The 16,211-nt window shown below is 46.8% G+C and overlaps 1 protein-coding gene and 1 non-coding gene across 6 annotated transcripts; one reads left to right on the plus strand and one right to left on the minus strand.

Annotated features, from left to right (window-relative positions):
- Positions 1 to 969: 969 nt before the first annotated feature.
- LOC120987389 lies at positions 970 to 1,110 on the minus strand. Its single transcript, XR_005776004.1, has one exon. It is a non-coding gene; the product is annotated as a U4 spliceosomal RNA (small nuclear RNA).
- A 362-nt stretch (positions 1,111 to 1,472) lies between these two features.
- Positions 1,473 to 16,063, plus strand: ATG4D (autophagy related 4D cysteine peptidase). Of its 5 annotated transcripts, none has more exons than XM_040414941.1 (11): positions 1,473 to 1,592; positions 5,259 to 5,479; positions 5,654 to 5,737; positions 7,895 to 8,068; positions 9,796 to 10,114; positions 11,208 to 11,272; positions 11,347 to 11,489; positions 11,668 to 11,746; positions 12,056 to 12,132; positions 14,109 to 14,228; positions 14,377 to 16,063. In XM_040414941.1, exons 2-11 carry the CDS (start codon positions 5,296 to 5,298, stop codon positions 14,548 to 14,550), a joined length of 1,419 nt encoding a protein of 472 aa, XP_040270875.1. In that variant the 5' UTR covers positions 1,473 to 1,592; positions 5,259 to 5,295; the 3' UTR covers positions 14,551 to 16,063. The 5 variants fall into 5 exon arrangements, with proteins under 5 accessions (XP_040270875.1, XP_040270878.1, XP_040270876.1 ...); XM_040414944.1 differs by having other exon boundaries at positions 1,511 to 1,586; XM_040414942.1 differs by lacking the exon at positions 1,473 to 1,592 and adding an exon at positions 1,626 to 1,721.
- The last annotated feature ends 148 nt before the right edge of the window (positions 16,064 to 16,211 follow it).

Consider the following 16,211-nt stretch of genomic DNA (forward strand, 5'->3'; position numbering starts at 1 on the left):
ATCCGCCTACTTCAGTTGGTGGCCGCCTCTGTAACCTCCGCTCGCTTCAGCCAGATCCCGCGCGTGCGCACTAGGTATAACCTGATGCGCCCGTGCGGACTACTGGCACCGGCCTCGTTTAGCGAAGTGCGCATGCGCCGCCCGGCGCACTTCGCTCGAACCTCCACAGACCGCCCTATTACAGCCCATCCCGGCCGGTCTGTGGAGGTTCGAGCGAAGTGCGGCGGCCGGCGCATGCGCACTTCGCTAAACTAGGCCGGTGCCAGTAGTCCGCACGGGCGCATCAGGTTATACCTAGTGTGCACGCGCGGGATCTGGCTGAAGCGAGCGGAGGTTACAGAGGCGGCCACCAACTGAAGTAGGCGGATATAATAAAAGGGAGGGCGGCGATTTCACTTGAGGAGGCGGCGGCGGGCACATGAAGGAGATGGCAGCAGCCGGGCATCTTTCACCATGAGATGTCCCCTTGGACACATTTTGAAGTGATTGACAGGTGATATAAAGGTCTTTTTTTATGATGATAGAGCCACAGGATCATTTGATAAAGTCACTTTAGGATTCGCTGAATTACTAGGGACATCGCCATATGTTTAGGTTATAGGAGTCATTTCTGATGACAGAATCCCTTTAACTCGCCGAATACGAACTTTTACTGAAAAGTTCGGGGTCCAAAAATCCTAAGGTTCGCTACAAACCTCAGTTTGGGTCACCTGGGACCCCGCCGATTGGCTGTTTGAGAAGGCAGTGGTTGCCGGACCAGTGACACCACAGAGTTGCCTAGGAACTGCTAAGCGCCGTTCACTTGAATGAATGGAGACAAAACACCGCTAGGGGGAGCTCTGAATGCATCTTACTAACAGAAGTTATAATAGCAATGTGAACTACAATACACAGCAGAACTGCTCCATAGCAGACACCCCTCTTAAAGATAATCCGGTATAATCCGTCTACTTTAACCACAACGTTCAGTCTCCTTAGAGACTGTCAAAAATTGCCGATGCTGACTATATTTCAAGTCATCATGGCGGGGTATTGGGAAAAGTTTTCAATAAGCAATAATCACGCCTCGGTTAGACCTCATTGGCTATGATACTGCCACTGCGCAAAGCTAACCTCTTCACCATCCCAGCTGCACCCGCACACCGGACACTGCTCAGCCAGCTTAGGGCGACACACTGTACGGCATGCAGGACAGGCACTGAGGACGGCCCACGTCCTTCTCTGGCGGCATTAACGCACGTCCATTTTACCGAAGACCAAGCATCCGGCTCTTTTACTGAGGAGATGGAAACCTAACGTGCAACTGCTGACACAACTGGTATGCAAATGAGGAAATGCATCATGGGAGTTTTTTTTCTCACGCCCCTCCTGTTATTCTTTTTGTCAATAAAGTTATTCAACAAACATAAAAAAAAAAAGGCAACGCGTCTTCTGTAGGACGTAGCGACGTCTGTGATTAGCGCTTGCGTGACGTCATTGGTAACTAGGAAGTGTCTTTCTGGGTGGGGTCGGACGGAAGGGCGGAAGCGATACCGGCTGATAGGGGGCAGGTGATTTCCGGCGGACTTCCTCTGGGGTGAGATGAAGTGAAGGTATGAACGGCTGTGGGGGGGGAGGAGGAGGGGGTTCAGAGGTCACATGACCCGTACCCCACTCATGAGGGTCTGCTTACCGGTGGACTGGTCCATTCTCAGGGAGGTGTGCAGGGCTGCAGCTGTAAGGTTGGTCCAGCCCTTTTCACGAAACAGTTGTCTCTGGTCACAAAACCATACTCTTTTTACAATGGTGCAGCCCTTAAAGGGGCAGTATTTAATGCCCCCCTTTCCAATGCCCTAGAGGACCTTTAGCACCACACAGGCCTTGCCCCAGTAAACTGGTGGAGCATGATGTGTTAAAGGGGCAATCTCTGAGGGGTGTAAATGGGGGTTCTCCAGGTAAGTGTTGTACCCGGTTCAGTCCTGGTCCCGTAGCTCGGACCCCCACCATATAAGACTGATGGCAGGAAAAGGCCACATGGTCTATGATTGGTGGTGGGGCCCCTCCTGAGAACCAAGGGAACTGCAGGAGGGCTGGGTGCCCGGGAGCGCCGCTGTGGAGGGAAGAATTACAAGGGAACGCAGCATCGGGCTTAGTGGGGTCACAGAGGTCAGGCCTCACCGATCCTCGCCAGATGGGAAGGTCCTGGAACTTTCTACCATACCTGAGAGCGACCAAGCGTCCTACGCGGATGGCGCCAGATTAAAGCGGTTTTCCTGTTATAATGATTTTTTAAGCAAGTGCCCGCAGCCTGCCCCCCGAAACATAGGGTTTTTACTTACCTTCTCCGGTGCCGCCATCTTCCTGTCTCCGCACTGGCTATGGACGTGGTCACATGCACCGCTCCAGCCAATAACTGGCTTCAGCAGTGACACGCGGGGACCAGAAGATGGCGGCACCGGAGAGGGTAAGTAAGAACCCTATGTTTTCGGGGGGGGCAGGCTGCGGGCACTTGCTTAAAAATCATTATAACCTTTAACCCTTAGAGGACTGGATGATTTTCAGTTTTTTTATTTTTCACGCTCAGTCTTCCCAGAACCATAACTTTTTTATTTTTCTGTTCACTTAGCCGTATGAAGACTTGTTTTTTTTGCGGGACAAGTTGTCCTTTCTGATGGCACCATTCACGGTTGCATAAAATGTAGTAGGAAGCAGGAAAAAAATTCCAAATGGGGTAGAATTGGAAAAAAAACTATTTTGACACCATTTTTTTTATTTTATTTTACAGCGCTCACTATGTGGTAAAATTGACCTGTTACCTTCATTCTCCCGGTCAGTATGATTACAATGATGCCACATATGTGTAGTTTTTCTTGCGTTTTAATGCTGAAAAAAAATTAAAAACCTTGAATTATTATTATTTTTTTTTCATATACCATATCCTGACCCGTATAAGGGCTCTTTCACACTTGCGTTGTCCGGATCCGGCGTGCACTCCACTTGCCGGAATTACACGCCGGATCCGGAAAAACGCAAGTGTACTGAAAGCATTTGAAGACGGATCCGTCTTCAAAATGCTTTCAGTGTTACTATGGCAGCCAGGACGCTATTAAAGTACTGGTTGCCATAGTAGTAGTGGGGAGCGGGGGAGCAGTATACTTACAGTCCGTGCGGCTCCCCGGGCGCTCCAGAATGACGTCAGAGCGCCCCATGCGCATGGATGACGTGTCCATGCGATCACGTCATCCATGCGCGTGGGGCGCCCTGACGTCACTCTGAAGCGCCCCGGGAGCCGCACGGACGGTAAGTATGCTGCTCCCCCGCTCCCCACTACACTTTACCATGGCAAACAGGACTTTAGCGTCCCGGCAGCCATAGTAACCATTCAGAAAAAGCTAAACGTCGGATCCGGTAATGCGCCGAAACGACGTTTAGCTTAAGGCCGGATCCGGATTAATGCCTTTCAATGGGCATTAATTCCGGATCCGGCCTTGCCGCAAGTCTTCAGGATTTTTGACCGGAGCAAAAAGCGCAGCATGCTGCGGTATTTTCTCCGGCCAAAAAACGTTCCGTTCCGGAACTGAAGACATCCTGATGCATCCTGAACGGATTTCTCTCCATTCAGAATGCATTAGGATAAAACTGATCAGGATTCTTCCGGCATAGAGCCCCGACGACGGAACTCTATGCCGGAAGAAAAGAACGCAGGTGTGAAAGAGCCCTAACTTCATTTTAGTTATGTGTACGGAGCTGTGTAATTTTTTGGGGCCGATCTGTACTTAAGTCTCCGTTATGCCATTTGCCGTATGGGATTAATATTTTTAATAGTAAGAGCGTTTTCACACGCGGCAATGCCCATGATGTGTATTTTTTTTTTTTTAACTGTTTAAGGATTTTGGGGAAAGGGGGGTGATTTGAACTTTCTTTTTTTTTTTTACTTTTTTTTGTGCTTATTTTTTTTTTTTAACATACCCTTGGTGACTATAACTGCCAATCATTAGATTATATAGTCATCACTGAACACTTCATATTCAATATAACAGTACAGTGCTGCCACCTAGCGGCCTGTATTGGTATATTCCACTAATAGCTGCCACAGCCTGCTTGAGGCTTTGGGCTATTAGGTCAGCGTAACAGGTTCCCCAATCTCGAGCGGGAGGGCGCGGCTTCCGCTTCCGGACTGATCAGATGGCATGGTCACATTTGACCACGGCATCTGAGGGGTGAAATGTGTGCGATCAGCATTATGGCTGATCACCTACATGCGCCGCAGGGTCTCTGCTGTTTGAAACCCGGTGGCTGTGGCGCCCGCTGCCTCCTTTCCTTGGTGCACAGCGCTCAGTCTATTGGACCCAGTGATCACGTGATTGCCGGGTGATCTCAGGCAGAGTTGCTGGGTCTTAGCAGACCCAAATCAGCTCTACATGCGTACAGTGCTCCAACAGGGGGTAGTGTTCCCCTGTAGCTGGGGCGCCTTTGGATGCCCCAGTTAGTTGAAAAATGCAAACATTAGTAGAATATTGATGACCTATCCTCGTGCAGAGGTCTGACTCCCTACATCTCCACTGATCAGCTCTCTGAAGAGTCCGGTGAGCTCTGCAGCCTCCTGACAGCTTACCAAGAACAGCGCCGCCCATTGTATAGTGGCTGTGCTTGGTATCGCAACCAGGCCCACTAACTTGAATGGGACTGAGCTGCATCTAGGCCACGTGACCGATGATCGTGACGTCTGTGTCCTACGAAGAGGATATACTACTCACCTGAGCACTGCAGCCTCTTCAAACAACTGATCGGCAGGGATGATGGGAGTCCAACCACCACCAATCAAATATTGATGACCTTACATTTATTTTTTTTAAAAAGACCCTCACGAAAATGCAGTTTGTAGCCCGACAAATGAAACGTCTGTAAAACCGCCCTGTGCGCTAGGTCACAAAAAAATTAAAATAAATGTGCCTGGTCATTAAGGGGTTAAAGATCTCCGCTTGCTGTCGGCCTGGAGTCGCAGAGAAGAGACTGGAGACGATGTAAGATTTAGGCTGCGTTCTGTATCATGTGACCTCAAGTGATGACTTACTGACTGCTGAGACCCCCACAAATGAAGGGGGTCCACAGAGGATTAGCAGGGGGAGGTCCCGAGGGTCCGACCACCACACTGATTAGACTGTTAGCCCCATAACATTGCAAGAAGGAAACGCCCCTTTAAATGAGAGTAGGGTCAAGCTGTGGGCCTCATTATTATTTGGGGGTGATTGACCCTGTAACCCCCATCTCTTTTCTAGAGCGGCTCCAGTCATGCCCTTCCCCCCCTCCGAATAAATGAATTCCGTGTCACCAGCAGCCGCCCAGTATGGCAGCCCGGAGAGTCGGCGGCGCAGGAACCTGGGCAGCGGCCATGACCCGCCCCAAATGGGGTTCCAAGATACGGGGCGAGACGGAGCAACGGACGAGGTGGATAAAATAAAGAGCAAACTGCTGACAGCATGGAACAGTCTCAAATATGGTAAGAGATGAAGAAATATGTATCTGTACCCGGAAAAGCTGGGCGGCTTTAATGGCGGCCATGTTGGTTGTCACCCAGCTTTCCCAGATGTAGAATTTCTACCACGACCTGTAATTCCTGACGGTTTCCTGTTTGGCTTGCTGAGGTTTTTCACCCCCTGATTTTGTCGGCTAGGTTGGACGGTGAAGATGAAGACGCATTTCAGCCGGTCCTCACCCTTATATTTGCTGGGCAGACACTACCACTTCCGGTACGAAGGTGAGAGCAGCGCGGCCTAGTCTTCGTATGATAGCGGCAGGTTTACGGTGTACAGAGGATGCCACCATTTTGAAGCAGCCTCTGGCCTTCCTAACTTCTTCTCTAGTGAACCCCCTGGCCGTTACAGACAGGCATTCAGATCTCTGGCTCTGCTGCTTGAATTTATCTCGAGTCTTTGGTGTAGTTCCCGAGTAGCTGAACCACCACACAGCGCCATCCATCCTGTAGTGGACGTAGCTGGTAACTGCAGCGCTCCTTCCACTGAAGTGCTGTGTAGTTCTGGTGCTGTAGCTACTCAGGGATGAGGGGAGTAGAACCCCCGCAGATCAGATATTTATTGGCCCATCCTGAGATTAGGCCATCAGTATTAAAAAATCTTGGAAAAATCCCTTTAAACTGGCCATTGACGTAGATGTCCCCCTCCCCTATTTTGTTTGCCGTTAGAAAATCATCTGTAGTGTGAGAATTCTCCTATCCTTACATTGCGGTAGGACAGGGACATCTTCTATAGTCCCTGGTAGTTGACATCTAGTGGTCTAGGATATAGAAGGGGTTAATCATTTATACTTGGTGGTCTGGGGTTGAAGAAGCAGTTAAAGGGGTTGTACAGGTTCAGAGCTGAACCCGGACATAACACCTTCTTCACCCACTGAGCCCCCTAAGGGCTCTTTCAAACGAGCGTATCCCGTGCGGGTAATCTGCTGCGTGAAAGAGAGCCAAGCCCCGTTCCGGACAGCAGAGACACGGAGCATTGACATGATTGATAACGCTCCGTGCCTCTCGCCGATCTTTTTACTACAAAATCACAGTAAGATAAAGTTGTCACCGTGGGCACGGAGCATTATTAATCATGTTAATGCTCTGTGTCTCTGCTGTCCGGAACGGGGCTTGGCTCTCTTTCACGCAGCAGATTACCCGCACAGGATACGCTCGTGTGAAAGAGCCCTAAGAGTGGATCATCGCATCTTAGCTGGATTTTATCCTGAGCCTGCTGCTGGATTTTTATCCCGAGCCTGCTGCTGGATTTTTATCCCGAGCCTGCTGCTGGATTTTTATCCCGAGCCTGCTGCTGGATTTTTATCCCGAGGCTGCTGCTGGATTTTTATCCCGAGGCTGCTGCTGGATTTTTATCCCGAGGCTGCTGCTGGATTTTTATCCCGAGGCTGCTGCTGGATTTTTATCCCGAGGCTGCTGCTGGATTTTTATCCCGAGGCTGCTGCTGGATTTTTATCCCGAGGCTGCTGCTGGATTTTTATCCCGAGGCTGCTGCTGGATTTTTATCCCGAGGCTGCTGCTGGATTTTTATCCCGAGGCTGCTGCTGGATTTTTTTCTACTGTTTTGATTGATCCCTGGTCCGGGATCCGTGCACGGCGAAGGAAGACGGTGGGTGAGCTGAAATCCCTTTTTTTTCTTATACAGTGTGACAATGTACACAAAACTTCCTGTGCGATTCCGCGCAGGACAAGAGGGAGGATCAGAGCGTAAAATACTCTGATGAAGAAAGGATTATGTCCGGGTTCTGCTCTGAACATGGACAACCCCTCTAATATCTAGTGGTCTAGGATATAGGAGGGGTTAATATCCCCGGTGGCCTAGGTATGAAGGAACAATTAATATCCATTAGTGTAGGGTAGAAGAGGGGTTAATATGTTATCCTTGGTGGTCTATGCTTGATAAAGGAATTAAAGGGCTTTTTACTTATCAGATCGGCTGGGGTTCAACACCCGGTGCCCCTGCCGATCTGATATTGATGATAATCCTGAGGATTAGTCATCAATATTAAAAAACCTGGAAAACCCCTTTTATTTCTAGTCGTCTAGACTATGAGGGGTTAATACTTGGTGGTCTGGTGGCTTGGCAGCAGGGACGACTGTGAGCCCTTTCCTATCTTTAAGAATTGATCAGGGGAACCTGGCCCCGTCACCACCATCCAGGGGAGATTTATCAAAACTGTCTCAAATTAAACCTGGCTTAGTTGCCCCATAGCAACCAATCAGATTCCACCTGGAAAATGAAAGGTGGAATCTGATTGGTTGCCATGGGCAACTAAGCCAGTTTCTCTTTGCACCAGTTTTGATAAATCTCCGCCATACACTTTTTGGCATCAGTCCTCCTCCATCACTGTTATTGATTGTCGCCTTTTCCTCTGCTCACAGATGACATAGAACGATTTCAGCAGGATTTCGTCTCCAGGGTGTGGATGACTTACCGGCGGGATTTCCCTGCACTGGAAGGGACACAGCTCACTACAGACTGTGGATGGGGCTGCATGATCAGGAGCGCTCAGATGCTGCTGGCTCAGGCTCTTCTGATGCATCTTCTCTGCAGAGGTCGGCATTGACTCTTCACATATTGTGGGGCAAACGTTGCAATCTATGGCAGTATATTTACAATCAGTCATGATGAGTACCGAAAGACAAGACGCGATAAACACAGTCCGTACACTTCACATACACAATGTACCATGCATGGTCCTATTCTGTGAGTCACAAGACATTGTCTTTCTATTGGCAAAGAAGGAGTTTAAAACATTTATTTAGGAGCTCAGCACTAGTAATGTCCTTGAATGCATCAGGCAATAAATACCGTAAATACTACATTGTGGATAAGAATACAGCTACTATAATACTGCTCCTATGTACAAGAATATAACTACTATAATACTGCTCCTATGCACAAGAATATAACTACTATAATACTGCTCCTATATACAAGAATATAACTACTATAATACTGCTATGTACAAGAATATAACTACTATAATACTGTTCCTATATACAAGAATATAACTACTATAATACTGCTCCTATGTACAAGAATATAACTACTATAATACTGCTCCTATGTACAAGAATATAACTACTATAATACTGCTCCTATGTACAAGAATATAACTACTATAATACTGCTCCTATGTACAAGAATATAACTGCTATAATACTGCTCCTATGTACAAGAATATAACTACTATAATACTGCTCCTATGTACAAGAATATAACTACTATAATACTGCTCCTATGTACAAGAATATAACTACTATAATACTGCTCCTATGTACAAGAATATAACTACTATAATACTGCTCCTATGTACAAGAATATAACTACTATAATACTGCCTCCTATGTACAAGAATATAACTACTATAATACTGCCTCCTATGTACAAGAATATAACTACTATAATACTGCTCCTATGTACAAGAATATAACTACTATAATACTGCTCCTATGTACAAGAATATAACTACTATAATACTGCTCCTATGTACAAGAATATAACTGCTATAATACTGCCTCCTATGTACAAGAATATAACTACTATAATACTGCTCCTATGTACAAGAATATAACTACTATAATACTGCCTCCTATGTACAAGAATATAACTACTATAATACTGCTCCTATGTACAATAATATAACTACTATATTACTGCTTCTATGTACAAGAATATAACTACTATAATACTGCTCCTATGTACAAGAATATAACTACTATAATACTGCCTCCTATGTACAGGACTATAACTACTATAATACTGCTCCTATGTACAGGAATATAACTACTATAATACTGCCTCCTATGTACAAGAATATAACTACTATAATACTGCCTCCTATGTACAAGAATATAACTACTATAATACTGCCTCCTATATACAAGAATATAACTACTATAATACTGCTATGTACAAGAATATAACTACTATAATACTGTTCCTATATACAAGAATATAACTACTATAATACTGCTCCTATGTACAAGAATATAACTACTATAATACTGCTCCTATGTACAAGAATATAACTACTATAATACTGCTCCTATGTACAAGAATATAACTACTATAATACTGCTCCTATGTACAAGAGTATAACTACTATAATACTGCTCCTATGTACAAGAATATAACTACTATAATACTGCCTCCTATGTACAAGAATATAACTACTATAATACTGCCTCCTATGACCAGGACTATAATAAAACGTTCACTATTTCACACTGTCTGGCGGTGTACATTACATACTTATGTGTTTCTCTCTCTCGTTCAGATTGGTCCTGGCCAGAGGCATTGAACACCCTCTTTGTTGAGATGGAGCCCGATCAGTCGTCCTCCTTGCCCCCCCACAATTCATTCTCTTCTGTATCTTCTGCCCCCCATTCAAGTTATCTGCATTCTCGTGCAGCATCCTGTCCTAGACCTTATATACAAAATCCCCACCAAGAGCATATCCATAGGGACATCCTACGGTGGCTCTCAGACCACCCAGATGCTCCCTTTGGTCTCCATCACATGGTGAAACTAGGGGGAAGCCTTGGCAAGAAAGCAGGAGACTGGTATGGCCCTAGTATTGTGGCTCACATTTTACGGTAAGGAAAATATTCTGTTGAGAGAAATTGTAAAGAACATTTGCATCCTAATAAGTGTCCCTCCGGTCATGTCTTCTGTACTCAGTATCACCCTCTGCTGAGGATGTGAGGGGTAAAAACTGCTTACTGCTTCCAAACACAGTTTTTTAGTTTTTGTCCCTAAAAACTGCAGATAATTATATGGCCCCCACATCATCAGTAGACACAACTACCTCCATTTTCCCAGTTATCACAGATGGTGTGCCACCTCTCCCCAAATTTACCAGTAGTCTCAGCAGGATCCCCTTCCTCAAGTTCTCAATAGCAGTCCAGCCCTTCCCAACTTCCCTAGTAGTCTTAGCAAGATATCCGCTCAAGTTCCCCAGTAGTCACAGAAGGATACCCCTCCTCAAGTTCCCCAGTAGTCAAAGCAAGCTACTCATCCCCAAGTTCTCCAGTAGCCTTAGCAGGATGCCCCTTCTCAAGTTCCCCAGTAGTCACAGCAGGATACCCCTCCTCAAGTTCCCCAGTAGTCTTAGCAGGCCACTCACCCCCAGTGGTCTCATCAGGATACTCCTGAAGTTCCCCTGTAGTTTTAGCAGGATGCCCCTCTTTAAGTTCCCAGTAGTCAAAGCAGGCCATTCATCCACAGTCTCCCAAGTAGTCTCGGCAGGATTCTGCTCCTGAAGTTCCCCAGTAGTCACAGCAGGATACCCTTCCTCAAGTTCCCCAGTAGTCAAAGCAGGCCACTCATCCCCAGTAGTCTCAGCAGGATACTCCTGAAGTTCCCATGTAGTCTCGGCAGGATTCTGCTCCTGAAGTTCCCCAGTAGTCAAAGCAGGCCACTCATCCCCAAGTTCCCCAGTAGTCATAGCAGGCAACCACTTCCCAACTTCCAGCATATTCCTCCTGCACTACAGAGTTTTTGTGACCAGACACCATGGGTTTTAATGGCAATTAAATGTGAATACTTACTGAATGTTACTCCTTCATATGGAGAATGTTTGGGCGTCCTGCCTCACAGCCCCCTGTTATATTCTCTTCTGGCCACCTGAAATTCATCTGCGGGTTCCTGTTACAGATTATGCTTGACCCTTGTGTTTGTGCCCCTCAGGAAAGCTCTAGAAAGATCACCTCAAGTCCCTGAGCTGTCTGTGTATGTGTCTCAGGACTGTACAGGTATGAGGTACCCTGTAGTAGGGACCTAGAGGTGTGTGACCGGCACGATCATTGACCCCTTTGTATCTGCTCAGTGTACAGGGCGGATGTGGAGCAGCTGCTGGATACAGGTGATCCAGTCACAGGTACCAGAAGCACAGGAAGAGCTGTCATCATTCTCATACCCGTGCGCCTTGGCGGAGAGAACTTCAACCCAGTATACAAGCAGTGCATTAAGGTAACGGAGCTCTTACGGAACCAGCAAGGGGGGCGGTTAGACGATAAAGCCTGAGAGCGACCAGGATGCTGACAGAATTCTGAATGCAGCTCCGGGTGTGACATCCCTCTATAATCAGTGGGGTCTTATTATAGGGGGGTATTTCTAGTAGTCGTGATGACCTCGTGTTCGTTTTCAGGAGTTCCTGCAGATGCCGTCATGTCTGGGCATTATAGGAGGGAAACCGAAACATTCGCTGTATTTCATTGGTTATCAAGGTTTGTACATCTCCCCCCCCCCCCCCCCCCCCCCCTCCCTTTTAAAATCATGTACCGTATGTTGGTAATGTTATGTATAGTCCTCCGCAGCATTACGGGTGGGGGGGCTGAGAGACCCTTGAGGACCTTTGGGTTTTCCCCTGCTCATCAGTAATTTCGTCCACACACCGTGCAGGGAATAACTATAAAGAGGACGCTTCAGCCCCTCCCCATCATGTCATGATCATCAGCAGATCTGGACCACATGGTTCTGGTCTGGCGGCTTTATACCATTGTACTGTGCATAATACAACATTCCTGCTTTGTTAGATAACCATCTGTTATACCTGGATCCACATTACTGCCAGGCGTACGTAGACACCAGCGTTGAAGACTTTCCTCTGGATGTGAGTATCAGCTACATATACAGCAGAGTGGAGAGTCACTGGGCAGATTTACTAATCCCGTAGATGGCGTAAGCTTAGACCAGCTGTCCAGACCTGCATCGGACCTATCGCAGGGCTCAGGCTGGATGATAAGTGTGCTGCAGGGAGAGACACTCTTCTCTATACCAACTTTTGGTTGGATTACTTTGAGAGAGAGTTTTATGTCAGAATTGCGGCACAAACAAGCAGAACAGTGAGTACAGCTGTGGAGTATAATACAGGATATAACTAAGGATCAGTACAGGATAAGTAATGTATGTACACAGTGACCCCACCAGCAGAATAGTGAGTGCAGCTCTGGAGTATAATACAGGATGTAACTAAGGATCAGTACAGGATAAGTAATGTATGTACACACAAACAAGCAGAATAGTGAGTGCAGCTCTGGAGTATAATACAGGATGTAACTAAGGATCAGTACAGGATAAGTAATGTATGTACACACAAACAAGCAGAATAGTGAGTGCAGCTCTGGAGTATAATACAGGATGTAAGGGTACTTTCACACTTGCGTCAGAGGATTCTGGCAGGCAGTTCCGTCACCGGAACTGCCTGCCGGATCTGGCAATCCGGACGCAAACAGATGCATTTGTCATATGGATCCATCTGACAAATGCATAGATCCAGTCATCCGGAAAAACGGATACGGTATTTATTTTCACAGATTCAAAGGTCTGCGCATGCGAGGACCGGAAGAACAGATCCGTCAATGCGGCAATTTTTAATGCCAGATCCGGCACTAATACATTTCATTGGAAATGAATGCCGGATTCGGCATTCCGGCAAGTGTTCAGGATTTTTGGCCGGAGATTAAAATGCAGCATGCTGCGGTATTTTCTCCGCCCAAAAAACGGAAGAGGGACTGAACTGAAGACGTCCTGATGCATCCTGAACGGACTGCTCTCCATTCAGAATGCATGGGGATAAAACTGATCAGTTATTTTCCGGTATTGAGCCCCTGGGACGGAACTCAATACCGGAAAAGAATAACGCTAGTGTGAAAGTACCCTTACTCAGCATCAGTACCGGATAAGTAATGTGTGTACACAGTGACTGCACCAGCAGCATAGTGAGTGCAGCTCTGGAGTATAATACAGGATGTAACTCAGGATCAGTACAGGATAAGTAATGTATGTACACAGTGACTCCACCAGCAGCATAGTGAGTGCAGCTCTGGAGTATAATACAGGATGTAACTCAGGATCAGTACAGGATAAGTAATGTATGTACACAGTGACTCCACCAGCAGAATAGTGAGTACAGCTCTGGGGTATAATACAAGATGTAACTGAGGATCAGTACAGGATAAGTAATGTATGTACACAGTGACTCCTCCAGCAGAATAGTGAGTGCAGCTCTGGAGTATAATACAGAGTGTAACTCGGGATCATTACAGGATAAGTAATGTAATGTATGTACACAGTGGCTGCACCAGCAGAATAGTGAGTGCAGCTCTGGAGTATAATACATGATGTAACTCAGGATCAGTACAGGATAAGTAATGTATGTACACAGTGACTCCACCAGCAGAATAGTGAGTGCAGCTCTGGAGTATAATACAGAGTGTAACTCGGGATCATTACAGGATAAGTAATGTAATGTATGTACACAGTGGCTGCACCAGCAGAATAGTGAGTGCAGCTCTGGAGTATAATACAGGATGTAACTCAGGATCAGTACAGGATAAGTAATGTAATGTATGTACACAGTGGCTGCACCAGCAGAATAGTGAGTGCAGCTCTGGAGTATAATACAGGATGTAACTCAGGATCAGTACAGGATAAGTAATGTATGTACACAGTGACTCCTCCAGCAGAAAAGCGAGTGCAGCTCTGGAGTATAATGCACATTGGCACAGTAATATCAGGTATTTGCATTATTTTTATGGACATTATAAATGTTGGTTAGAGGTGGATTGCATGTTTTCTTCTTCGTAGACTTTTCACTGTAATTCCCCACGTAAGATGTCTATTGTCAAGATGGATCCCAGTTGCACGATGGCTTTTTATGCCAGAAATCGGGCAGATTTTGGAGCACTTTGTGATCATCTGACAAAGGTACACAAATAGATCTATTGCTATTGGTGGCGGTCTGGCATTGCTTGCCCCTGTGTATCCTCTGCCGTAGGGTCACCAGATCTGGTTGTACACTACTCTGCTGCTGTACCTGGGTGACCACCATCCTCCCTGTTCTCCCTTCCTCTAGGTATTAAGTTCATCATCAGCAGAGGAGAAATATCCAGTGTTCAGTTTCTCAGAAGGCCAAGCTCAGGAATTCCACGTGCCCGAGGTGCTGCCTCTCGCCTCTTACACCCTTGCTCATCGGAAGAGGGTGACGATGGCGAAGCGTCCCAGTTCAGATGAGTTTGAGTTTTTATAACCTCCGGTCCATCAGGGACTTTATAAAGACCTGCTGTACGGGGTGGCACTTCACGTCAGGAGTGAGCCCCGATTTCTGCAACCTGCTGCTACACTGATCATCTCGTCAGTACGTGCGTCAATCACTGTCCAGACCCCAGCTCATCCTAGGTAAAGACCTCTGCTGTGATATGACTGGCTAGGGAACGTCATGTGACTCTAGTCGGGGTGCATTGACCGTGAAAGAAGTCCATTTCTAGCTCTAGCCAATATCTGTTTATGATGAACTCCTCCATTCACTGACAACCAGCAGCTGTCTGGAAGACTAGACAAAACCATGGCTGATTTATTACGCTAACACCACCACTCATGACCATAGGTTGCAAGTGGTATTGCAGCTCGACCCCATTATAGGGTGCAATACCGCACACAGTCCAGGAGTGGCGCTGTTTCTGCAATAAAGCAGCCATTGTTTTCTTATCTCGTAGAACCCCTTTAAATTTAAAGGGGGTTTCTGTTCGAAATGTTTATACACACTCTTAGGGGGTCTAACCTCAGGTACCCTTGCCTAGAAGGATGGCATGCTTACTCAGATAGTTGTAAGGGGGCATGGGATTCATTTTAGGATTATAGGACCCCTGAAGATGATGATTCTGCTGTACCCTTTAAACTGATCCATATAGACCAAGTCAAAGAAAAGAAATCACTGTGTAGAGGGACCAGGCAGCTAGAAAACCCCAATAAAATGGGGGGACCTAAGTATGGACAAGGGCACCCCACCTCTAGTAGATGAGGTGTCCACTGCTGGACCAGTGTGCCCAAATGGCTCCAGAATGCAAACTGGGCCACCCCATAAGATCAGGTGGATGATCTCACGGGGTCAGTGGTGAGAAGGTGTATGTAGACTCCATGCTGATATAGCTGCATTGGCTGAATCACTCCTGCTACAGACTAGATGCCATGAATTGGATGATTTGTGACACTCCGTAGTCAAACCACAGACCGCCATCACTGCTGCTTTATAGTTTCTTCAGGGGGTGACCACAGGGAATATGTCCTCCCCGTAGCTGCCTCGAGCTCAGCTCCAGCTAATGTAAGTATAGTAGACAGTTCCCTAATCTATGGGCTTGTGCCCCCCTCATTGATAGGTAGGTGTGTGTGTGGGGTGTTGTTGGTACTGACCTGCTGTGGATGGCTTACTGGAAACGCGCTGTACATGTACGTCAGCCGTTATTTGTCAGAGAGGATGTGTCATCAGACAGATGACTTTATATAAGGGTCAGCTTAATGGGGTTGTCTCACCTTGAACATTGATATGCCACCAACATCAGAGAGGTGCAGGTCCTACCTCTGGAACGAGAATGAGAGCAGCACGCACGTGCAGCCACCCTCCATGTCAATGGGCGTGCAGAAGAAAATAGCTGAGCGCTGACTGGCAGTGTCATAGAAGTTAATGGAGTGGTGCCACCACCCCTTTAAAGAGGACCTGCCAGCTCTCCTGAACGGTGTTGTCATTCCTCGGTGATTCTTCCTGGAAATGTGTTAGCATTCCCCTTGTTACTTGGGTGTTCCTACACGGCGCCGATTGAGCGGTGCGCAGGAACATGCCCCATTGACAGCAGGGAGGCTCACTTAGTCATACATTTCCAAGAAGAATAACAGAGGGGAGAGGTCATCTTTTTT

Source organism: Bufo bufo, chromosome 1, assembly GCF_905171765.1.
Source record: "Bufo bufo chromosome 1, aBufBuf1.1, whole genome shotgun sequence".
NCBI lineage: Eukaryota > Metazoa > Chordata > Amphibia > Anura > Bufonidae > Bufo > Bufo bufo.